This window comes from Sardina pilchardus, chromosome 4 (genome assembly GCF_963854185.1).
Source record: "Sardina pilchardus chromosome 4, fSarPil1.1, whole genome shotgun sequence".
Classification (NCBI taxonomy): domain Eukaryota; kingdom Metazoa; phylum Chordata; class Actinopteri; order Clupeiformes; family Clupeidae; genus Sardina; species Sardina pilchardus.
The window spans coordinates 30090852-30117020 of NC_084997.1; the positions used below are offsets into that span (position 1 = coordinate 30090852).

The window sequence follows — 26169 nt, forward strand, 5'->3', positions numbered from 1 at the left end:
TTAGCACATTTTTGCGGCATCCACACTTGTAGGCTTTTGCCTTTTATCTCGCAACTTCTCTGCGCCCCCCTTGCGCTTTTTATTTGTGGTTTGTCTATGTACATTTTCATATACAGACGGTCTCAAACTCCGGTCGAACATTCAAGAGGGAGATGAGGCCGGGGGCCTGTACTACGAAGGGAGCTCAACCTACCCAGATGTAACCCAGGGTTACTTTGCTAAACCGGGGTTGACAAAACCTGGTTATCTTCATTGGTGTTAATCGGTACTACGACGCTGAGTAAGAAGTTGATTTGTTGAACTGGGGTTAACCTCATCGGAGTTGGTGCGCGTTCACATAAAATGGGCGGGTTGCAGCGCAAATCATCACTTTTAATGATGACGCGATCACGTTATTTTACGGATAAGCAATGCGCAATGATTATAAAAAGTGCGAGGAATTAAAACCCACTTTACTATACATCAAATAGCCTACGTCGGCAGCAAACAAAGCAAGACAAGGCTGTTGGCAACGTAGGCTATTGCAGATCGGATATATGAAAGTAAAGTTTTATTTCATGTTCCTTAAATAGCCTATGTGTTACGCAGGATTAATAGCTTGCGGAATGTCTGAAATGTGTTGAAATAAATACATTTTGAGTTCATAAGAGTCCTACAGATGCAACACAATTCATGCCATGTATGAATAAATATTAATAAAGGATAATTGAATGTTTAGCCCCATTGACTGATTTAGTGTATGCCTATCCTGTGAACATTTTAGATGCAACGGCAGTGCCGCTGGCAGCAGGTGAAAATGAAACTCAAAAACAGATGAGATGCAGCGTAAATTGCCATGGCAGCATACCTCGGTTAAAACCTATCCACCTTTCGTAGTACGGGTTAACCGGGAAGTTACGCCACACGTGATCAACTTACTCTCGAAGTTACCCAGCTAAGCCAGTAACCCCGCTTCGTAGTACAGGCCCCGGGAGGGAGACAGGGAGGGGCCTGAGATTTCATTGGACTAGCCCAATGCCCATTGAGGCAGTCAACCAATGGGCCGCGATTCGCTACCGTTGCGGCCGTACGCTATGTAAATGAGCCTAATATTTTTTTATTATTATTAAATTATGACAGCCTCGGCCCAAATATATGCGTCGGCCCACGTATGCCCTATGGCCAGTCCATGCCTGTATACAGTAGCACAGTATCATATGAGAGGGGGATTAATTCATTTTTTCACATAGATCTGTTTCCCGGGGTCAGTGAGTACTTTCGATATGAATAGAAACAACAAAAATCAGTTCTACCTCCAGTATAGCTCAAGTTGCTGAAGCCATGGCAACAGCAGCTTACACGGCTGCGATACCAGTAATCCTAGTCGTTCATTGTGGCACACCGTTACCTATTGTGCAATATTGTCAAATAATACAGGAAGGCTATGTGGATCAGAGCAGAGCCATAGAAAGAGAGAGTTGTGACAATCTTTGATATCGCCGCCACACGACTAAAAGTTCCAAAAGGTACAAGTTACTCATCCAACACATTATAGAAGTCCATCTAAAATTAAAAATGTGCAGTTACAAAATAGGCTAAAGGAATACTTGAGTGATCATACAAAACAATCAGAGAATGAACATGCAGTACCCAACTCAGAGAATAACGGCTGGGGTGTGTGAGTTTTGAGAATGGCTCCTAGAACATGGTGTCAACATCCATTAAATAGGCTACCCAGTTTGTGATTGGTTATGGATAGGGATCACATGGTGAGTTGTTGATGAGACTGAGACCATTGTTAAAGTGAGACCGTTAGAGCGAATCAATCAAGACATGACAATACATAGCATACATTTGATTTATATTCCCTGTTCCTAGTTAACTTCCCCCGTTGACACTTCCATGATGAAGCAGAGAATCTGATCAAAAGTCCACATGTGATGGATTATCATCAGCTGGGGAATAAGGACCCTTACAAGACCTAATGTTGTAAAGTGGGTTTACACATTAAATGAACAGGCTGAATGAAGTTAAAAGTTTATATAGATTTGTGAAACGGTTGTGAGTGTTCTGGTAAGTTCAAGAAAATAAAAATAAATCACCCAGTAATATGTTTTGATTTGGTGTGAACTATTTCACAAATACAGTGAGTTTTCCTGAGCATCACTGTTCAGTGTTTCCCTCCTGCAACAGGTGAGTAACTCTACCCGAGCTGATAGTGCAACAGGTGAATAGCTCTACCTGAGCTGATAGTGCGGCAGGTGTGTGAACTCTACCTGAGCTGCTCTACTGATACTGCAGCCTTCACTGGTAAGATCCTCAGAGGTGAGCCCGTGTAAAAGAATGGAAACAGTTTCTCAGTGAAAGTGTGTGTGAAAGTGTATAAGTGTGTGTTATTATCAGGGTCAGAGAATGAGAGTTTTCCTCTGTCCCAGTCCAGCTGCACTCTGATCCTCTGGAGTTTCTGCTGCACTGTGATGGTGGTCTTTGGCTGGGATGGGGAGCGTGCTGTGTATTTACCATCAGAAGGGTACACTCTCCAGACTCCACTCCAGTAGGAACTCGATCCCTTCATCTCCCCAGACTCCGTCTTCACTCCCAGGAACCAGACTTCACTGTCTCCAACCTCCACATCCCAGCAGTGAGTCCCTGAGTTGAAGCCCTCAGAGCCCAGGACACTGGCATACGTATCAAATCTCTCTGGGTTATCAGGAAGCTGCTGCTCATCACTGCGTCTCACACTGTTCAGATCCTCAGACAGGACGAGTCGTGGGTGTGCAGTGTTGGGATCCAGAATCACAGGAGCTGCAGAGAGGGAACATGAGCACTCAGTAATGGTGATAATAGATTTGTACTTGTTGTTCACTGCTTTGAAATGGTGTGTGTGAATGAGAGAGAGTTTGCATGTGTTCACGTGTTTGGGTGCCTGTAAGCCACTTTTTGTAAGATTGCTTCATTGAGATGACAACTGTAACAACAGAAAGAAGTATCTCTTCTTCTAGAAGCTAGTTTGTTTCAGACTGCACTGATCTGCAGATTACTACAACTGACCACTGGTTTGAAGTACTTGACAGTTTGACAGTAGGTATGACATGTACATGACTGACAGTGAGACAGTTTAGACTCAAGTTGATGCTAAACTAAAACTGTGTGTGTATGTGTGTGTGTGTGTGTGTGTGTGTGTGTGTGTGTGTTTAAGGGTGTGGAGTGGGAGTGGATGGCGGAGGGGAGGGCTGCGGCATTGTATTTGGATTGGGCTCGCGGTCCGGGCCTTCTTGGGGTGGTGTTTCTAGAGTGGAAGTCCAATGGTTTTAACGATTTTAATTACATTACACCAATGTCCAATGATTTTAACGTTTTTAATTACACTACATCGCCTCCCTACGCCTCCCGACCCTGTCAACAGGATGACAGGATGACACGTCCAAAGACATGAAGCATTCTGGACTTTTGCTCTGGGGGCGCTGCTTCCGGGGGGCCTGGGCGGCGGGGCGGATCAGACTGTGTGTCCTGGTCGGGCCGTGGTGTGTGTTCGCGTGGTGTTGTGGTTGGGGTGGGGCTGGCGCGGGCCCCGTTCTCTCTGCTCGCGGATGGTGGTGGGGGGTGTCTGCGGATGGGTGGCGCCGCCTGTGGGCGGACTCTGGCTGGCCATGCTCAGCCATGCTGCTCCGACGCGCGGTTCAGAGGTGGTGTGTGGGTTCGCCTGGGGGGGGGGGGGGGGCATTGGGGGGGGCATTGTGGGTGGGTGGATGTTGCGTGCGTGGTGGGTGGGTGGATGTTTGCATGCGTGGTGGACGATGTGCGGGATGCCTCTTCGGGTTTAACTGGGTAACCTATTCCTACGCACCTGTCCCCACAAAAGAGGTGTGTAAAAGCGTTTTGTAAACCCTCTATAGTATAACCATTTATATCACCATTGATATACTTATTAATACTTAATATGACTTACAGTAATACTAACACACTCTATTTCTCTTCCCTTTCCCCTATACCTCACCTGTGAGGTAAACCATTACCAGCCATCAACCATCTCTGTGCCTGTCCCTCATCACACCTGAAGTCACATCCCTCTGACTGCCCTACCATCGCCATTGCCTTCGCCATCCCTATGACTGCCCTAACATCGCCTGCTGTGGTTCCCTGCCCGAATCTTTGGCCCTCGGATCCCAGCGACCCATCACCTTCAGAAATAACTAATGGATTACTAATGGACAATTTATTCCCTACACTGGACTATTTGAACTTTCATTGTCATTGTAACTTTCAAACTACAAATGACTGTACTGTAACTGACCCAAGGCAGATGGGTTGGGCCCTTGAGTCGTGGGTCTGTCTGAGGTTTCTTCCTATATGTATCTCCAATTCTAGGGAGTTTTTCCTTGCCCCTGTTACTCATGGGCTCTCTTTGAATGTCTAACACTCTGTAAAGCGCCTTGAGACATGTGTAATGTATTGGCGCTCTATAAGCGACATTAAATTGAAATTGAAATTAAACTCACTGTAGTGAACAATCTCCTGCATCTTCTCCCAGACTCTGAACTTCAGGTTGCCCAGGTGCTTTGCCACATTGATCAGAGCTCCTGAAACCCTCTCTGGATCCTGCAGTGTGCACTGGGCTCTGGAATAACATTCAGGAGTCAGTGCTGCTGTGGGTTTGGGTTCAGAACCACAGAGAAGAGAGAGAGAGACAGGAGGCAGATCACTCACCTTTCCACTGTGCTCTTGTAGTTCTGGAAAACAGAAGGTGAAATGGGGTAGATATTATCAGTAGGAAAGGTGTGTGTGTGTGTGTGTGTGTGTGTGTGTGTGTGTGTGTGTTCTGATCTCAGTTGTACACTCACCAAAGTCCGTCTTTTGTTTAACACAAGTTTAACCAACCTGTAGAAATGAGATGTCATCAGCTCCCATCTCCTTCTCTATGGCACTGATTGTGTCTGAAAGAGATGAGATCTCTCTGCTCATCTTCTCAATCTTCTCCTTCATCATCTGACTCTTCTGCTCCGCTTCCTCCTTCAGTGCAGCTATCCTGGATGCCTCTTCATCTCGTAGAAACTGGTGAAGCTTCTCAAACTCCTGCTTGATCTGCCTCTCTGTGTGTTGAGTCTGGACCTGTAATACCACAAATCACCACATGATGGTGTCTCACACTTGGAATCTGTGTATGTTAGTTATGTTGTTATCACTATTAGAGGAGCAGGCATCACTCTTACTGTAATGTGTTGGGCAGTTTCATCACAGGTTTCTTTAGCCTTTTTAAAGGTGTCCAGCTTCTTCTGTATGGGCTGCAGCTTGACCTTCAGTTCTTCCTGAATGAGATCAACACACATACAGTACAGATATATTCAGGGTTGGTCCAGAAAACACATCATGTTGTTAAAGGTGTGTGTGTGTGTGTGTGTGTGTGTGTGTGTGTGTGTGTGTGTGTGTGTGTGTGTGTGTGTGTGTGTGTGTGTGTGTGGTCTTTGCTGACATTGTTCCTTATGTGGCTAACTTGAATCATTTATTGTGTTGGAGGAAAGCTTATGACGTGAAAAGTTACATTTTTCTTAGTTGAGAAAATGGCTTATGTTCTTTAAATTGTTTTATCTTCATTACAGACAAATTTGTCAGTATGATTCATTTCTGTTGACCTGAAATGCTGATACGACACCTGGTGGTTCAAGAGTAGCAGTACAGCAACTAAAGGAAATACTGTGGTCGTGTGGAGGTATTTGATAAGAAAATCCATATTGCAGTGTTAATGACAACACAAGAACAGATTAATTTAGAAGCAGACATTTTATGTAGATGTTATTGAACATCTTACCTTGCGATCAAGTGTTGCTTCATCAATGGGACTAAATTTGTGGTTTGTATGGTGTTTTGAGTCTCGGCACACCAGACACACAAGCTGTTTGTCATCTTCACAGAACAGCTTGAGTTCTGAATGGTGAAGACTGCAGAATGGTTCTTTCCGACTTCTTTCCTTAGGGAAATTCTCACACAGGTTCTTCAGATGCAGGTTAAGGGGAGGCATTTGTTTAGAGGATCTTCTCCTGCAGACAGGACATTCTCTGGATCCTTTGGTTTCCCAAAACGTCTTCAGACAGACTTTACAGATGCTGTGAGTGCAGGTCAGAAGAACTGGATCTTTGAAGATTTCACAACACACAGGACAGGACAAATCGTCCTCTGACACACTCATGGAAGCCATTTTCTCTAGTCGTTTTAGTTGTTCTAATCTACACTGTTTCTACTTTCACTTTCACTGTTCTGAAAACCTGTGACAGCCTGGAACCGGAATCCTGACCGAAATTAATCCCGATGTGTCAACACATCTCTCCAACAGAAGTTTCCAGTCTTCCTAACTGCTGTGAGAGACAAATGAAATGAATTTATACCTTTGTATGTACGAGAACTACCTTGTCCTGCACTGCAACTGAACATCAAAAATCCCTCAGGTGCACTTCCTCAGTGGGAGGGACTCAGGTCGTGTGGCAAGTCAGACGTTTAACCCTTTCTTCATCCACCTCTTGCCTCGTGGGACAAAACAGGTATACTGTGCATCATTCCTGAAGTATTTGATTTGCATAGACAGACATTACTACATACTCAATTATGTTTCTGATGTTGATGACTTATTTCATGAATTTGTCTCATTATATGTTAAAGAATCTATAATGTTAGAAATCTTTTCATAGCTCCCTGTCTGTATGGTCTTGGCTGCTTGTTGTAACAACACCCTTTGATTGGTATTTACTATAGGGACACAAGCGAGTTTTGGGATGTAGCCACTTAACCCTTTATACACATTCACTTCTTGTCTTGGACACAAGGCAACTGTTTTTTAGAAGAATATTAATGTTAGACAAAACATGTGCAGGTCAGAAGAACTGGATCCTTGGCGATATCATAGCACCCGACAGGACAAATCATCTTCTGAAAAAGACAGGATAATAGTTTTAGACACAGCAGGAAGCAGCGCTGGTATTCATTGGGGAATGGGTTGGATAGGAAAGGTCTCTGATTGGACAGAACTGGTCAGTTACAGGAAACAGCATACTGTACCTCTGAAATTCGCCTATAAAAAGGAACCAAAGAAGCCATCTTTGCTCATATTAGGAGACCCGCGTGTTTATTACAGTATTGCTTACAGTACAACCTGTCTGTTTGTTGGCAAACTTCAGAGCTCTATTGGTATCCATTGTAAAAAGGATTCCATTGGTATTTATGCCAGTGAAGTCATTTAACCCCTTATAACTACACTCACACCACACTTTCTGATTCAAAAACAAACAGTCATTATACGGATATACTGTAAGAAAGATGGTAAAAGCACTGGTGCCAGTACACACCGCTGCCTTACCCCTGGGCTGGTTTGTTGACCTCCAATTGCCACCCTAGCAGTCATTCCATCATGAAACTGACAGAGGATGTTGACAAACTTAATGGGGCATCCAATCCGGAGGAAGACTTCCCAAAAGAGATCTCTCTGCACAGTGTTGAAGGCTTTGGAGAGATCGACAGGTCTTTATGTTGCTCCCTGCACTTTTCCTACAGTAGCCAGGTTGTGAAGATCACCCACCCACTCACACACACGCGCGCGCGTGCACACACACACACACGCACACGCACACACACACACACACACACACACACACACACACACACAATTCTGTCACACACACACACACAGATATTCAGATTTCAGTTGTGTGTTTATTATCCATACAATCAAATAGCGCAGAGACAGTCCTTCCCAAAATCATGGGAACGTAATTTTGCAGTATGCAGTACACTTAACTGGCATCAACATAAAATACTTATCTAGAACCATACAGAAACTTCTCAGTAATTACTCATTTCACCATGCCAGCGTTGTCTATGAAATCAAACTAAAGCATTTCCAAACCTTTCACACAGGAACCATGTATAATCACAAATATTGATTGTAAGGCCACAAAGTCTGTCACCTGGATGGCTGGTGCACACACATAGTCACATACAGTATATATGGAAATAGCATCAGGTAAATGCATACATTTAATGGAACGGAATGGAATAGCCCCTAACAGATGTCCTACTCAAAAATACAACAATTAACAAACAATATTCATTAGTTATTAGTTAATGGGTTCATATTAAAGGTCATACAAAACAAAAATGCATAATTAATTCCATCACAATATGAACAAATTCAATTATTTAAAGAATAGGAGCTGAGAAAAACACAGACTCCAACAGGCAAGAAAATTACCCGTTACCATACCACCTATTCAACTCAAAACAAAATCTCTCTTAATCTCTCTAATCAGACGTTTAGGGGAACATCCCAGAAGCCTTCAGTGGTAAGATTCTCAGTGGGGCACTTGTACACTGAGTACCAAAGTATGGAAACACCCTTTTAGTGAATGTGTGTGTGAAAGTGTGTAGATGTGTGTTCTTATCAAGGTCATATAGGGACACCTCCCCTTTGTCCCAGTCCAGCTTAACCCTGATCCTCTGGGGTTTCTCCTTCACTGAAAGCAAGTACCTTGGCTGTGGGCTTGAGACTGTTTTATATTCCCCACTTTTATGGAAGACAGTCCAAAGTCCACTAAACTTGTCAATCTGTCCCTTCCTCTTGGCCGACTCTGTCATAACCCCAATATCCCAGTTACTGTTGTTCCCAACATCCACATCCCAGAAGTGAGTCCCTGAGTTAAAACCCTCAGAGCCGAGGACATTGGCCCACCGATCAAATCTCTCTGGGTTATCAGGAAGCTGCTGTCTCTCCTCTCTGTATGTCACACTGGTGCGATCTTCAGACACTATGAGTTTTGGGTGTGCAGTGTTGGGATCCAGAGTCACAGGAGCTGCAGAGAGAGAAAAAACAAAGACATGATAATTCATTAAAGAGAAACTATGCAGGATTGGCGATTTCATCTTAAGTTTCGGTTTCGTTTTTCATTTTCGCTCGTTTTATGCTTGCATATTTCTCTGCAGAGCTTCCCTGACAGCTTTAGCGTGTACATTTATACATATATATATATATATATATATATATATAAATATATAAATTGCAAGCGTGGTTCTTCTTGTTCTTTATGCGTCTCAGCCTTCCAGATGTAAACAGGGAACGATCGTCTCCTGAAAAAACTGCAAGGTTGCAATAGCGGATAGGGACACTGGGGGCGGGAGGAAATATTACTGTTTTCGATAAAACTGGTCAGTCAAGCAAAACAACGATTTCTAAGCGATTTTATGACTATAAAAAAGTTGCATAGGGTCTCTTTAAGGTGATAAGGATGAGTATGCCGATGATGATGATAATCTCTACTTTCTCACATCAGAGACTCTACTCTGAGGTTGCAAACCTACATTTGAGGTACCTTGTGGGGGTTGGGAGATCAATAACAAACAAATGTTGTTGCTGAAATGGTGGACTGATGAAAGATACATTGTACACACACAGAGGCAAGCATACAGTGAATTACAGAATCACTCTTTACATGTTAAACTCTGTGAAATGATGAGATAAACGAGGGCTCCCAGAGACATTGGCCAGCACATTTGTGACAGCACCATTGAGGACATGCACAGATGGTCCTCAATGGTGCTGTCACAAGATGGATGCACTTTATGTTGCTTATTTGGAGAGAGTAAAGCTCATTGCATAGCACTCAACAAATCATTAGTTGATCTGCTGAACAGTAAAGAGCTCAGAGTGTCTATGGAGTCCACAGATACAGTATGTGATGGTGTAGGATGTGTGTGTGTGTGTGTGTGTGTGTGTGTGTGTGTGTGTGTGAGAGAGAGTTTGAGATAGAGAGAGAGAGAGAATACAACACACTGTATTGGAAAATCTTTCTCATCCTCTCCCAGATGCCCAGGTCTCTTAGGTGCTTTGCCAAATTGAGTGTTTCTGAGATCCTCTCTGGAACCTGCAGTGTGCACTGGGCTCTGGAATAAGAACCATGTGTTAGTACTGCTGTAGTGTGAGGTTAACATTATAGAGAAGAGAGACAAGAGGCAGAGACATGATCACTCACTCACCTTCTCACTGTGCTCTCATAGCTCTGTAAAAAAACAAGGGGGAGGGGTACATGTAAGGTATTGATGGTGTAAGAGTAGTTTCCCAAATGTGCATGTGTGTGTGTGTATATATGTGTGTGTGTGTGTGTGTGTGTGTGTGTGTGTGTGTGTGTGTGTCAGATCATTTGAGGTTAAAAATTTGTCATTTTCAGATTTATTTTTTTTTCAGGTTTATTCCAATTTTCCAAATCATTAAACATACAGAGACAACCTAGTTTAAAAGACATTTATATTTACCTGCAGGAAAGACACATCATCGCTTCTCATCCCCTCCTCTATGGCTCTGATGGTGTCTGAAAGAGATGAGATCTCTCTGCTCATCTTCTCAATCTTCTCCTTCATCATCTGACTCTTCTGCTTCTCTTCCTTCTTCAGTGCAGCTATCCTGGCTGTCTCTTCATCTCGTAGGATCTGATGAAGCTTCTCAAATTTGTCCTTGATCTGCTTCTCTGTGTGTTGGGCCTGGACCTGTAACACCAAACATCACCCATCAATCAGTGTATGCTAGCTGTGTTGTTGGCGTCAGTGTAAGTTGTGGAGGCATCACACTTACTCTGATGTGTTGAGCAGTGTCATCAGAAGCACTTTTAGCTTCTTTCATCTTTTTTAACTTGATCTGCAAAGGCTTCAGTTTGACTTTCAGTTCTTCCTAGAATCAAATTCACATCAAAACAACACAATATGAAAAACAAACTCTAGTTTGAGAGAGTGACAGAGAGTGACAGAGAGGGGGAGAGAGAGAGAGAGAGAGAGAGAGAGAGAGAGAGAGAGAGAGAGATCCTGAGAATACCCATACACAACTTTTAGTAAATTTGGGATTTGCTCTGCAGGCCTGTCTGGCCAAGAGGCCATTTCCAATGTCCCTACATCACAGGTATACAATACAAACGCTAATCCGTCTTTGGAACTGAGTAAACAACTGCATTTACAAACTATTTACAGTACAAAGGTATTTGATTTAAATAATGTCTAAATTAAACTAAATGTCAAAGAAGGTTTTGCCAGCTAACAAAGTCACAGATGATGGTGCCATCTAGTGTTTGGAGGTGAGCACTACAGCAACCACAGGACTCACCTGAAGAGTGCACTCCAGGAAGTTTTACAATATCCACAAAGTGGTGTTGTCGTGCACAGTAGGAAACGGCATCAGAAAGCTTACCTTCCGCTCCAGTGCTGCTTCACTGATGGGACTGAAGTTGTGGTTCTTGTGCGATTTAGAGTCTCGACACACCAAGCACACCAGCTGTTTGTCATCTTCACAGAAGAGCTTTAGTTCTGAATGGTGCAGACCGCAGAACGGTTCTCTCTTAGTTCCTCCCTTTGGGAAATTCTCACACAGATTCTTGAGAAGGAGATTCAGTGGAGGCTCAGCGTTCTGCGATAGTGTCCTGCAGACTGGACACTCCCTGGATCTTTTGGTTCTCCAGAATTGCTGCAGACATCCTTTACAGACGCTGTGACTACAGCTCAGAACAACAGGATCCTTGAAGATGTCACAGCACACAGGACACGATAAATCCTCTTCCGAGATCGACATGGAGGCCATTTTCTCTAATAGTTTAAGTTGTTCTGTACTGTTGCCTGTTTTGTACAGTAACCTCTACTTTCACTTTCACTGTTCTGAAAACTTGTGACAGCCTGAACCAAAATCCTGCTTGAAATAGATCCTGAACACAACTCTACGAAAGAAGCTTCCACTCTTCCTCTCCTGCTGTTAGAGAAAAAAACACTAATGTATCTTTTGTCCACAGGAACAATCATATCCTGCACTGTAATGAACTGTCAAACGGAGCTGAGCTACAGCACGTCTCTTACATTCACTTCCTCGTTCAGGTGGGAGGGTCTCTTGAAAAGCCTTTGGTTTCTGATTGGTTATTGGTTGGATCAGGCAGGTACAGATAGGATTGTTGATTTCTTTTGCACGCTTGAATAATATGTTTCTCTACATTCTTGTCTTGATTATGAAACACCAAAAACAAAAAAAAACATTTTCAATAGTTTTTGAAGTAATTGGCCTGTATCTCCAAACTAGAATGTGCAACTTGTGACTCATTTTGTCAGTTTTGTTAGGTTACCTTAATACAAATACAACTCCAACTTAGATTTAGAGTACAAGTAAGAAAATAGAGAATAGCTGAGGGGGTTAAAGTCAAGTTAAAGTCATCAAATCAGATGATATAAAGAAAATCTACCATCCGCCTCACAGCATTAAGACAATTTGATTGACAGGTAGGTGTGCATGTGTGTGTGTGTGTGTGTGTGTGTGTGTGTGTGTGTGTGTGTGTGTGTGTGTGTGTGTGTGTGTGTGTGTGTGTGTGTGTGTCTGTATATGTGTGTGTCTGTGTGTGTAGTGTGTGTTTGTGGGAGAAAATATAAGGTCATAGTCATTTCTCATATCTTGGGTGGAGGGTGGGATGGGCCATGCTTATCTCTGGGTTTACAATACCCACTGCAGTTCACCTGTAGACACACCCCTTGTGCAACTTGGCCTGATTCCTATTATAATGGGGGAAATCCATATTGCGGCTGCTTCACAAAAGAGTAGATCCACCGCACTTCTGCAGCATTACATCTGATCAACATCAAAATTATTTATAACCCTGGCAAGGAGGTCGGGATTTCTAAAGTACAGTAGGGTCCTCCGAGTTTGCAGTGAGGGCAGTAACAGTCACTGAATTTCAGGTGTACTGTGGGAACCGGTTACAAAGTGCTTACAAGTGCTAACACATGTTGCCCTAATTCAAAGTAAAGTTAAAACACCAAGATGACTTAAGTAAGAAAATAGCACAGGTTTAATGCATCATATGAGAAGAGTATTTACAACATTGAGTAGGTGTTCAAATTAAGCAAGATTAGCATATTAACACTATACCATTTATTATGTGAAATTGTCAATGTTTCAGATGACAAAAAAAATTTTTGAACTGCAAAAATACTAATGCACTTTTACTGAAGTGTTTTCCCTCCATTAGTTTGCTGCAACAGGAGCCTGTGCTCTAGCTGAGCTGCCCTACTGTAATTGCAGCCTTCACCGGTAAGATCCTGAGAGATGACGAGGAGCTTAACCCAGTCCAGAAGTAAGGCAAGACACTCTCAGTGAAAGTGTGTGTGAACGTGTGTAAGTGTGTGTTATTGTCAGGGTCAGAGAATGAGAGCTTCCCTCTGTCCCAGTCCAGCTGCACTCTGATCCTCTGGGGTTTCTGTCTCACTGCCAGCAGGGAGCGCTGTTGGGTCGAATCAGCTGCTGTATATTGACCCCTGACCTGAAACAGGCGCCAGACACCAGAGGTACGAGACGACGTACATCCCAGCCTCGTGCTGGACGCTGTTTTCACCCCCACATCCCAGCCGTTGCTGTCCCCCACCTCCACATCCCAGCAGTGCGTGCCTGAGTCGAAGCCCTCGGAGCCCAGGACACAGGTGTGGTATGAGAACCGCGCAGGGTCATGGGGAGGTCGCCGTGTCCCATAGTAACAGAGTCTCATGCTGGTCAGATCCCCCGACAGAAGCAGGTTTGGGTGTGCTGTGTTGGGGTCCAGAGTGACAGGAGCTGCAGAGGCAAAGGACATTCAGGGGTTGCTATGTTACGCCATGTTATGTTATGTTATCACGTCATGTCATGTTATGATGATGATGATTATAAAGAGGGTTATATAAAAAGACACACATACAAACACACGCACGCACACACACACAGACACACACAAGGACACACGCATACACATACAGAAAATAAGAGAGTCAAACTATCACTGTATAAGATTAATGTGGAAGACTCACATTGATAATATAAGGATAACTGCACACTCTGATCTCTTCTTTAATTATTTATTCAAGAACAACGTGTCGGCAAACAGCCTTGGTCTAAATAACCTTACTAGAGACCAATGTGAGTGGCTATCCTGTCCTTATTCATGACAATCTCCTGGCAAGCACCTCTACTGTGGGCATTCATCCTACTTGCTTCAAAGACTCCCTACATTAACATGAAAGGTGCCATGTTTAGTTTTTTTATTTTAGTTTACAACGTGAAACATAAAACACAAATGAGATCACTATAGAGAATCAGAGAGAGAGTGAACGAGAGGGGGTAAACTCACTGTACTGAACATCTCCTGCATCTTCTCCCAGACTCTGAAATTCAGGTTGCCCAGGTGCTTTGCCACATTGATCAGAGCTCCTGAAACCCTCTCTGGATCCTGCAGTGTGCACTGGGCTCTGGAATAACATTCAGGAGTCAGTGCTGCTGTGGGTTTGGGTTCAGAACCACAGAGAAGAGAGAGACAGGAGGCAGATCACTCACCTTTCCTTTGTGTTCTTGTAGTTCTGGGAGGAAGAAACAAACAAATAAGAATTAGGTTTCAATCAATAGAAACCCTTTATTAACCCTTTATTTAATCTGTGATTTTTATATGCCCCAGCCTTAATAAAGTTTTTTTATTGATATATTTGTCCTTAAGGCTCAATACAGGAGTTGTCATGACAGATAATATTCTGAATTCCTTAGGCTAATGTGGCTGACAACAGCCTTTAAAGTAACTCAATGTAGGAATTTCCCTTTTGGTCAGCTGCCAAAGTATTGATTTTTTTTAAATGAAGAAACTGCTTACCTGCACAAATGTGACATCATCAGCTCCCATCTCCTCTTCTATGGCTCTGATGGTGTCTGTAAGAGATGAGATATCTCTGTTTATCTTCTCAATCTTCTCCTTCATCATCTGACTCTTCTGCTCCTCTTCCTCCCTCAGTGCAATATCCTGGCTGCCTCTTCGTCTCGTAGAAACTGGTGCAGCTTCTCAAACTCTTCTTTGATTTGCTTCTCTGTGTGTTGAGTCTGGACCTGTAAGACCACAAGTGAATTTCTTTTATGGCAATACTACAAAGAACAATAAACAACAGATATTAGGTTTACTGCTGTACGTATACATACTATATGTCATTTGGCTTACATTTATGTGTTGGACCTTTTCATCGTAGGCGATTTGAACTTTGCGAAATGCCTCCGACTTCTCCCGTAAATGATTCAGTTTTATGTTGACTTCTCTCTAAAAGAAATGATTGAATCAACCCGATGCAGGACATATGACACAGCTGTGGCTATAAACACAGGAAGGGAGTCATACTGACAGAGAGGCAGGCAGAAAGAGGAAAATGAGAAGTTAGAGAATCAACCACTTATGTAAACATAAGTTCTCAGTGTCATTAGGTATTATGAGAAATGTACATTTCGATACGAACCACATACAGTATGACAGTGGTGGGGAATACTGCACTACGGTCCTTTCTGCTGTATGTACGGCACGTACAGCACGTACAGCTCGTAGCAAAACAGGAAGTTCACGGGAGTCACGGAAACATACTGACACTTTCAGCTGCTTTCCACATTTTATTACTATCATTTCACTGCTGTTTTCCATTAAAGAAAGTGAACAAATGGAATGTTGTTATCTAAGTGGTAATTACAGTGATCACAAATATGAGGTGGCCATGAAAAGCCTAGTCAGGTAGAATAGTTAAAATAACATAGTGCAGTTCTTCTATCATTAAACAACAGCTTCAAACTAATTTTGATCCTACACTGATTTACAATACGGAGAATGGAGTCCCTGACTTTGCCAAAGCCCACTTGGAACATCTGCTTCTGCACTATAGTGCTGTTGCTGTGGATAGGAACACAACCTTTTTTGCTGGTTTTTGACTAATTCTGTACCCCTTAAGTGCTTAATGGAACCCAATCAGTGCCGTCTGCTACCAGCATCCGCATCACACACTGTGCATAGGGCACCAAGAGGAGAGGGAGGGAGAGAGAGAGGGAGAGAGAGAGGGAGAGAGAGAGGGAGAGAGAGAGGGAGAGAGAGAGAGAGGGAGAGAGAGAGAGAGAGAGAGAGGCAGGTTACAGCTGCCTTGTCATATCTCCTTTTTGATATAAGAAACTTGTTTTTAAAGTCATGAAGGCAAAAAGACAAGGCATGAAGGAGATTTTGGAGTTGTCCGGTTCCCACTGCTGACCATTTATATGCGAGCGTGGTGGTATATAGCCTACCATAGAGGAAACAGGAGGCCATGGCCTTGGTATTTCTTTCTTCAAGTTCCGTTTAATCTATTAAGTAAAAGTAGCTGACGAGACAATTATCATTACCTCAGCGCACCATCAGGTGTCACGTAGACTAGTTGCAGTCACATGGCTAAATATCTACCACAGAGGACTCCGATGTTTCTTACTTTAAGTTTCGTTTCATTTATTAAGTGGAAAATACAGACGAGACCATTATCCTTGCCTCAACACACTGTCAGGTGACATAGTTGCAAATAGTCAACAGTTATTGGTTATTTTGACTTGCTTTAAAATCACAACATGGAGACGGGGGGGTTTTGTCCATTTGCAGTGATATGGTGGGTATGTCCATCTGTCTATGTGTATATATGTTTATGAATTACATAATGCACCATATTCATTAAGAATTAAAAATATCACTCAGTATGTGCTTACTTACCAGTGAAGAGTATCTCAGAACCTTATTTTTAGTGATTACTGTAATTAATTACCTTATCAGTAACCTTACCTTATACTCAAGTACAGCTTCACTCGAGTGACTGAAGTTGTGGCGTTCTCTCTGACTTCTGTCCTGCAGAAAAGTCTCACACAGGTTCCTGAGATGCAGGTTAAGTGGAGGGTTTTCCTGTGAGGATCTCTTCCTGCAGACGGGACATTCTCTAAACCCTCTGGATTCCCAGAACTGCTGCAGACACATCTCACAAAAGCTGTGACTACATGGCAAAAGAACTGGATCCCTGAAGATTTCACAACACACAGGACAGGAGAAATCCTCCTCTGAGAAATAAGTGAAGGACATTTCGTCCAATAGATGCAGTTCCTGTACGCTACAGTAATGGCTGGCTGGTTAGAGAAGTCTCTCTTGTCTCCTGAAGTTGTTTGTAAAATGTTTGTAATGTTTCAGTCTGGTCCAAAGTTCCCAATTCTTGTCATCACAGCCACATAATTTCCTCATGAGACAAAGCGTAGTCTCATGAGGACTGCACTCGGTGAAAACAAAACCACGTGGTTCAATTTATTCATTAAAAATTAATAGAACCATTATGGTGAGCTAGACAAAAGAGTTATAGTCTGAAGTTCACAGATTTAGTGAGTGCCCCCACAAACTACTAGCCGTCAGTACTTCTTACAGTAGTTGGATATGATCTAGCTCTTCCCTGTCAAGCTGGTTTCTGTTTTTATTATTCTGACTGAGGAAGGGCTTGCCTCAAAACATCACGTCATTACTGTAAATATTTGCTTTGCCGCTACATCTGGTATACGTGGACTTTGCTGTGAGTTATTGCTGCCATGTGACATCACGTGTGCAGGGTAATTCAGAGCAGAACTAAAGGCAAATACATACAGTATAGTCATAATCAGCTGGTAGCTGTATGAAATGAGCTTGTGAAAAGAGTCATAAACGGCCATAAATAAGGAGACCAGTGCACAGGAAAACAGGTTTATCGAAGGAGACAAAAGGAGAACCAGACAGAGATGAGAATTGAGACTTCCTAAGATTCTCTGTCACACAGAAGATTCAGCAAGCAGATTTCAACAGTCCATTACAGTATATCTAGTGAGACATGTGTTTAGACAGTAAGTGACTGCGCCCATAGTGATCTTCAGATGTGTGATGATGAGGACTGGTGATCAGCACCTGGAGGATGAGTGATGAACTGCACCCCACATGTCATCATAACCCATTTTATTTCTGCGGGCGCCTGTGGCGTCGCCCTGGGGTGCGTTTCTAGAAAGCGTCGTTTGCTAACTTGCGTCGCAATCTTGGGAGTTCGCTCCGTCGTTCTTGAATTTGGTGTTTCTAGAAAAGGTAGTTCAAACTCTCAATCGCAAACAAGGACGCAAAGTTTGGTCGTTTGAACTACTGCCCCTGGGCAGTCGCACCTGTGTCGTACCTTGGGAGTTCCAGTTGGTGATGTCGTCAGTGCAAGATCGCCTGACCAAAAATCACAAGCGCCCAACCAAAAATCACTACGTTGTTGTTTTCTCGTGACTCAATGATTGCGCTATACTGTAGGCTAATATAAAGTAAAATACCGTTGGGCTCATTCTTGCTACGTGTGTTACCTTGCGTTCATTTGCGTGTTGGTTTGCGTTTTGGTAGGCTACTGTTATGATATTGACAAACCCTCGAGTCAAGCACATCGTTCATTAGTATAGTGGTTAAGGCAGATGGCTTATCATCACAACATCGTAGGTTCTTTTCCCGTATGCATCACACATGCTTTTGTTTCTGACTAGTGAAACGTGGAAATAACCCTAATAAGTAATGTCGTGGAACTATTAAACTGATGTCGTGTTCCTGGCCACTCGATGTAAAGCAATTAAATATATTTAGGGTCTAACCTATTGTTGTGTGTGTGGTATGCCTGCTCTTACTCAAAAGTGACATGGAGAGGTACGATGCGAACTTGGGCCGCGCGCGCAATGTACTGACATGCAACAGCTGAACCACCAGACACCGATTGAGTATTGTGATCATTTGTAATTAGTCTAGGCCATATATATTTTGTACAGATATGTTTTAGATATTTCACACAAATAAGTACATATATTGGACAGCTTAAGCAAACTGTTTCATGTGCTTGCATAGGTTTACGTTTTTTTCTGATAGCAATGATAATGCCAGCATGAATCACTTTGGGTTTAAATTAGACTCGTCGACACATAGTGGGTGCCTCTCAACATCCCTCCTCGATCCTCGGTCCTCTATCCCATTGTTGCCGCCCTATCATTCAGTGAGGACGAGGATCGAGGAAGGAAAGGAGAATCTATAAAAGACAAGTGATAGGCATCCAGTGACGGAGCATTTCTAGTGGGTGGGGTATTATACGTTGACACCTTTTCCACCAATGAAATGTGCCGCTGGGTCCTCAACAACGTTGTTGGAACAACGGTGTTCGAACAACGGAGGTAGCGAATTGCGACACAGGTACGATGCTTTCTGGAAACAGGTGTAACACTGTCGTTGTTTGATAGCAAGTTGCGTCGCACCACGGTGGTTAAACAACGCTGTTGCTAACTTTTCTAGAAACGCACCCCTGGGCGGTGACCAATGTCCCCCAGTGCCGTAGAGTCACCCTCAAACTTGAAACCAGTGGTGGAGTCCGACGATGCACCTCCAAACCTGAAGCCGCCAGAGGGGGCGCTAGAGGGCTTTGAGAGAGGTCCACCAAATTTGAATCCACTAGAGGAAGAAGAGGTACCACTGGAGCAAAGTTTGAGTCCTGCAGATGAGTTGGAGAACCCGGAGGAACCCGTTGCTGTGTAGGGAAGAGGTAGAGCAAAACAAACAAGAGGTAGATGTTAAAATCAGAGCGAGAGAGCAGTTGTCAAGTGCAAGAAACCAACAATGATTTTTTTGTCAAACGCAAATGACATCCTGCTGCCAGCCTTCTAGCGAACTTTAACTTAAAGTACAGATAATGAGGAGTAAGAGGCACCTCCTAACTTGAGACCCCTGCTGGAGTCTGACGATGCGCCTCCAAATTTGAATCCACCAAAGGATCTACTGGAGGCCTTAGAGGAACTGCTGGAACCAAACTTGAATCCACCAGAGGAGGCGCCAGAGGAGTCTGAGAGGGCTCCCCCAAACTTGAATCCACCACAGGAGGCGCCAGAGGAGTCTGAGAGGGCTCCCCCAAACTTGAATCCACCGGAGGCCGAAGAGGTACTGCTGGAGCCAAATTTGAAACCTCCAGAAGAATCAGAGAACATTGAGAAAGAAAAATTAAAATAAGAGAAAGGAAGTAAGAGCGGTTACCATTTTCAAGAGGAAGAAAAAAAGGATGCACCATGTACTGATGCAAATATTTGATTATTTGTAGATTGTTTGTCGTTTTTTTAGTCCTACCTTCAGGTTTAGGTCTGGCTCCAGGCTTGTTGCTCTGGCAGGCCACACACTGTAGATCTTGTCCTTTGTTCCGCACCAAGCACACATCACATTCCCATCTGCCAAAATCAAAACTTCCTGGGGATGAGGAGGAAGAGGCAACTCCAAACTTTAAACCCCTGGTAGAGTCTGATGATGCGCCTCCAAATTTGAATCCACCACAGGAGGCGCCAGAGGAGTCTGAGAGGGCTCCCCCAAACTTGAATCCACTGGAGGTCTTAGAGGGACTGCTGGAGCCAAATTTGAAACCTCCAGAAGAATCAGAGAGTATGGAGGACCCAAACGCCTCTGTGTTGGGTAGAGAGGGAATAAGATTGAGAAAGAGAAATTCAAATCAGAGAGAGGAAGTGGTTGCCATTTTCAAGTGGAAGAAACACAGGATGCTCCATGGACTGATGAAAGTATTAGATAGATTGAAGTTTTCAGTCCTACCTTTAGACTCAGGTCTGGCTCCAGGCTTGTTGCTTTGGCAGGCCACACACTGTAGGTCTTGTTCTTTGTTCTGCACACGGCACACGTCACATTCCCAGCTGCCACAATCAAAACCTCCTGAGGATGTGGGGGCGGAGGCAACTCCGAACTTGAAACCCCTGGGGGAGTCTGATGATGCGCCTCCAAATTTGAAACCACCACAGGGGGCGCTAGAGGATGAGCTAGAGGAGTCCAAGGATGAGCATCTAATCTTGAGTTTACCACAGGCCACACACTGTAGGTCTTTTGCTTTGTTCTGCACACAGCACACCGCACATTCCCAGCTGCCTTTTCCTTTCTTATCCTGAATAACCAGGCTACCAAAATTAAAACTTCCAGAGAACAAGGAGTCAGAGACACCTCCAAACTTCAAACCTCTGGTAGAGTCAGCCGATGCGCCTCCAAACCTGAGACTACCAGAGGGGGTGCTAGAGGGGACTGAGAATGTTCCCAATTTGAATGGACCAGAGGGGGCGCTAGCGGGGTCTGAGAATGTTCCCAATTTGAATGAACCAGAGGGAGTGCTGGAGGAGTCTAAGAGTGGCAATTTGAATGGACCAGAGGGGGCGCTAGAGGGGACTAAGAGTGGCATTTTGAATGGACAAGAGGGGGCGCTAGAGGGGACTGAGAGTGGCCCCAATTTGAATGAACCAGAGGGGGCGCTAGAGAGGTCTGAGAATGTTCCCAATTTGAATGGACCAGAGGGGGCGCTAGAGGGGACTGAGAGTGGCCCCAATTTGAATGAACCAGAGGGGGCGCTAGAGAGGTCTGAGAATGTTCCCAATTTGAATGGACCAGAGGGGGCGCTAGAGGGGACTGAGAGTGGCTCCAATTTGAATGGACCAGAGGGGGCGCTAGAGAGGTCTGAGAATGTTCCCAATTTGAATGGACCAGAGGGGGCGCTAGAGGGGACTGAGAGTGGCTCCAATTTGAATGGACCAGAGGGGGCGCTAGAGGGGTTTGAGAGGGTTCCATCAAATTTGGATCCACTGGATGTGCTAGAGGTACTGCTGGTGGTTCCCATAGAAACTGCTGTGGGGTTACTGTCTAATTTAGCAGAGGCGAGCGATGATGAGGAAGATGACAAAGCGTCTGTCTCAGGTTTGGGGGTCTGGCAAGCTACACATTTGGTGTCCACTGCAGAGTTGTGCAGGAGGCAGGAGTCACAAGTCCAGAAGCCTGCTGCAGGCTTGAACTGATCCCCAGTAACCTCTGATGAGGCGCCGCCGTCAATCTTCTCCGTCATCATATGACTTCTCTGCTCCTCTTCCTCCCTCAGTGCAGCTATCCTGGCTGCCTCTTCATCTCGTAGAAACTGGTGAAGCTTCTCAAACTCCTCTTTGATTTGCCTCTCTTCCTCCTGAACCTGAAACATCAAACACTGTCAAACCCATGCTCAAGCTGACAAAAAAAGAGTAATAAAAAAATCATCTTTTGGAAATTGAGCTCATTAAATTTAACACATTAAATCATGAATCTTATTAACCTTGAACATTAAATCTTATACACCTCATACGTTATATCATCAATTTTATATATTAAATCAGAAGACTATTTGTTTTGCTGTAAGTGTTCTGTGTAGTGTTTAGTGTAGGCATCAACCTTACTCTTCTGTGTCGAGCAGTTTCATCACAGTTGGCTTTAACTTGTTTAAATGTATCCAAGTGTTGCTGTAAAGGCCTCAGTTTGACCTTTAGTTCTTCCTAAAATGAAATCAACATATCATTCAGCACTGAAAGTAAAATGGTGTTAACAGTGTGAGATGATGATAGATCCATCATTCATTCCAAGATGGGATTCTTCATCTGCACTTGACCCATCCACGGTTAATGAGCACACACACACGCGCACACGTGCACACGCACACGCACACACACACACACACACACACACACACACACACAAACACACACACACACACACACACCATGATAAGTTGAACACAGCGAGTAGTAAAGGCAATCATTGACGCGGCATCCAGGGAGCTAATTAAGAAGGTGTCTTGCTCAAGGGCACCTCAGCTGTGGATGTGGACATGGGAGAGTGCTGTTCAATCACTCCAAGTTCCAGTCAAGGCTCCAGCCAGCATCTTTCCATCACGAGACCGATTCCCCAAATAGACAGTACACCAAACCCAGGCAGCGTACACAGACACTGACCACATTTGTCCCACCAGTGAGGCACCGAATCGGCCACTCTGATCACCAGTCTGATTCCCTGACCAGTAGGCTATGGCTTTCTCTAATATGTGTGCACATGTGTGTTTATGAGATAGAAAGGTAGCAGGGTAATATCGTTTCTTGAATTTCCCCTTGGGGATCAATAAAGTATCTATCTATCTGTGACAGATGTAAAATACATTTATTTCTTAAATATTTTAATCAGTAACCAATCAGCATTTAGAAGTACCATAGAGGATGTGTGGAGTAGATAGGACCGGAAGTGAGAGAAGAGATGGAGATGCAGCGGTAACGTGTGTGAATGGTTACCTGATACAGAGAAGATAATTTAAAAAGTGAACGCTGTTAAAGTTGTTCACTCTAGTGAATTTAGTGAGCAACTCAAAGTTATGTTTGCCTCCTGGCTTTTGGGAGTGTTTTGGAGCTTTCGTGCGAGAGAGTGAAGCTCCTTACATCCGCCGAGGGAAGGAGAGTTTAACCAGCCTTTCGTTATGCTAGTTGGCTAGTCGGCTAGTCTATGTTGGATTCCCCACGCTGGTTAGTTTTCGAAGGTCTCCTGTGCCAACCAGAGACTGCTCCACGACTTCAGCGACTGGGCTCAAGTTAAAGCAAGAACGTGAGGTGAAGTACCTAATCTAATTTACCGTGTGTGTTCATGCTACGGTGGAATAGCCTCTGCTGTGACCGAAACCAAGGATTTTTGCTATTTGTTTTGCTACTTTGTTATTGCTAAGGACTGCGTTACGAAGGAGGAGTTAATCTAATTATTTTTGCGGGATCGTTCAGACTGAAATAGCCTACAAGGACATTTCCGAACACTTTCATTCAAGTTGGGTATTTTGGACTGAGACATTTCATACCCAAAGCAACATTGGTCTATTGTATTTGTTTATGGTAATTAGTAGCTTGCAATTTAGTTAATATTAAGACGTTGTGGGTGACTAACATATTCTGATACTGTGAAAGCATTGGGATTATTGAAACATTTTGTGACATCGAACTGGAGGGTTTCATTTTGAGTTCATTGAAGTTGAACATTTGATTGAGGTTACCATAGTTTGAGCGCTCAGTTTTCTAGAGGTTGGCCAACCATTTTGAATATTATAAACTTATGAAGAGTGAGGGGAAAACTAATTGATTATTTTGTTTAACAACATATTTGAATTCATTGAATTTCATATTATTTCATTTCTCTTTAAAAAATGCTATAGTGTAATAAATGTACACTTGTTTTCTACTTTTCAAATAGTGTTTCTGCTGGAAAGTTATTCATTGTGAGATTTCAGGTTATATTCTCTGGAGTAGGGGCGTCTCATTCTCTGCTGACAGAATACTGTAGTTAGGGAAAGCACGGGGTAAGTGACACTAACAAACATACACTTATAGACGTGTTCTGCTCTTCAGGTTAGCACTGTGACACACTCAAATCCTGAAGCCTTAACCATTTATTCATTTTGTGAAGGCAGAGTGGGCCTGAGACGAATTGGTTTGGGGGTTAGGGACACAGATCCTCTAATCTCCAGTCATCCAGGGAAAGTCAAAACCCCTACTAAAGCGGACGTGAATCCCGTCCGCTACATATTGGCGTCACGAACAGGATCAAATTCTTGCAAAGTTGTAGTTAGTTGGCTGTTTCATAATGGAAGAATTACAAAAGCAGTTTCAAGATCTTCAGACAAAGGTTGCAGAGCAGACGGCCCGGCTAGGGGAACAGGCAGCTCTCCTTGATCAAGCCAGGCATGACCAGAGAGAGGCGTTGTCGATGGCAAAGACCGTTATTGAACAACAAAACAGAACTCCAGCAGCATTGTATATTCCAAGAGAAAGAAAATGTTCTGACTTCACCGGCAGTCCGTCTCAGGGTGAACCATGTGTAGAGGAGTGGATAGCCTCCATAAAATCCTGCTTTAAGATTTCCAGGGTCCCTGAGGAGGATAAGATTGAGTTGCTAAGACAGCACCTCAAGGGTGAGGCAAAGCTGACCGTCAAATTCATGCTGAAGGAAGACACTACAGATGTACAGAAGGTCTTTGAGGTGCTTGAGAAAACATATGGAGACAAGGTTCCCATTGGCACCCGTCTTAAAGAGTTTTATGATAGGAAGCAATTGCTCGGTGAAAAGATTCGTGCTTATGCCTATGATCTTCAGGAAAAGCTGCGTAAACTGAAGCGGCGGGACCCGGACCGCATTCAAGATTCTGAAAAAATGCTTAAAGAACAGTTTGTGCTCGGCCTAAGAGATGATTTCTTACGCCGTGAAATGAAGAGACAAGAAAAGCAACAGCCGACTCAGGCCTTTCTCGACCTGATGCATGCTGCCATTATATGGTCTGAGGAGGAAGAGGCCCCTGCAGCTGGTGCGGCCAAGGGTCCAATTCGAGGAGCTGTTCATTCTACAGTTGCTGAAGAAGCACCATCCCCACTGACACTTGATGCACTCCATGCAGCTATTCAAAGTCTTGCTACTCGCCAAGAGGAGCTCTTCAAAGTGGTTCACGGCATGGAACAGGCTACGACGCCTAGTAGGTCCAGCAGGCCACCACTAAGGGATGGCGAAGGAAGACTTATTTGCTACACCTGCAACCGACCAGGTCACACAAGCCGCACATGTGATCAGGCTAAGCAAGCTGAACACAGAGTGAAGGTGACCGCCCGTACTACAACGGAAGTGAGCCAGGTCGAGGATAATATGCAAAGCCCCAATGCTTCGACCTCTGCTGACGTCAGAACAGTGTCTCAAACAGGTTTAGCGTGTTCTTCTAGCAGTGCTTTTGGTGATTGCTTCACCATTGATGTTTTGATAGATGGAGTGAAAACCAGTTGCCTTCTTGACACTGGTTCTGAGGTTACTACCATCCCCGAGAGCTATTTCAGGGAACACTTCGGAAGAACAGAATCTTCACTGTCGCCAGCTAAATGGGTTCGTCTCACGGCCGCTAATGGCATCGAAATTCCAGTTGTTGGGTGTCTGGAGGCGGACATTGAGTGTATGGGTAAGGTGTTGAGAGGTCGATGCGTTTTCGTGCTGAAAGACAGTTGCAGTAGTGCAAAGGAAAGGAAGGTAGTGCCCGGTATTTTGGGTATGAATGTTGTAGGAGAGCTTAAAGGCCTCTTTGCTGGTTTTAAAGATATCAGGAAATTGGACCGAGATACAGCCCAGACTGGGGAGGCTAGCTTGAGTCGTGTACTAGCCAACATTGAAAAGGGTGAAAGGTGTGTGGGCCCAAGCGGGAGGATTGGATATGTAAAGGTAGCAGGGAAACGAGCTGTAACAATTCCTCCTCTCAGTGAAAAGGTAATTGAGGGGCGCTGTAGAATACCCCCTAAGGTAAAGTGTAAGGTGCTGGTTGAGGCTTCTACCAGTGCGAGTCTTCCTCGTGGTCTGTTAGTGGCAAATGTCCTGGCCCAAGCTGCTGAAGGGAAAGTACCAGTACGACTACTCAATTCAAGTGAGAAGTCCATTACACTCTTCCCAAGATCCAGAGTGGCAGAGCTGAGTAAACCAGATGAGATTGTACCAAGAGAAGTATTGACAGTGG

General features: G+C 44.0%; 3 protein-coding genes across 4 annotated transcripts in view; all 3 read right to left on the reverse strand.

Annotated features, from left to right (window-relative positions):
* Positions 1-1254: 1254 nt before the first annotated feature.
* LOC134078797 (zinc-binding protein A33-like) lies at positions 1255-6595 on the reverse strand. The gene is made up of 6 exons (XM_062534947.1): positions 5786-6595; positions 5190-5285; positions 4858-5088; positions 4687-4709; positions 4479-4597; positions 1255-2784 (listed from the first exon to the last, which is right to left on the reverse strand). Exons 1-6 carry the CDS (start codon positions 6170-6172, stop codon positions 2252-2254), a joined length of 1389 nt encoding a protein of 462 aa, XP_062390931.1. The 5' UTR covers positions 6173-6595; the 3' UTR covers positions 1255-2251.
* Positions 6596-7679: 1084 nt separating this feature from the next.
* Positions 7680-11877, reverse strand: LOC134078799 (zinc-binding protein A33-like). Of its 2 annotated transcripts, XM_062534951.1 has the most exons (6): positions 11192-11877; positions 10586-10681; positions 10270-10500; positions 9994-10016; positions 9791-9900; positions 7680-8813 (listed from the first exon to the last, which is right to left on the reverse strand). In XM_062534951.1, the coding sequence occupies exons 1-6, from the start codon at positions 11576-11578 to the stop codon at positions 8278-8280; spliced, it is 1383 nt and encodes a 460-aa protein (XP_062390935.1). In that variant the 5' UTR covers positions 11579-11877; the 3' UTR covers positions 7680-8277. The 2 variants fall into 2 exon arrangements, with proteins under 2 accessions (XP_062390935.1, XP_062390936.1); XM_062534952.1 differs by lacking the exon at positions 10586-10681 and having other exon boundaries at positions 11192-11876.
* A 667-nt stretch (positions 11878-12544) lies between these two features.
* LOC134078798 (zinc-binding protein A33-like) overlaps positions 12545-26169 on the reverse strand; it is a gene marked incomplete at its 5' end in the record, with an annotated part of 49512 nt that continues 35887 nt past the window's right edge. The window contains 1 exon segment of the mRNA XM_062534949.1: positions 12545-13582. Coding sequence (XP_062390933.1) covers positions 13029-13582 — 554 coding nt within the window.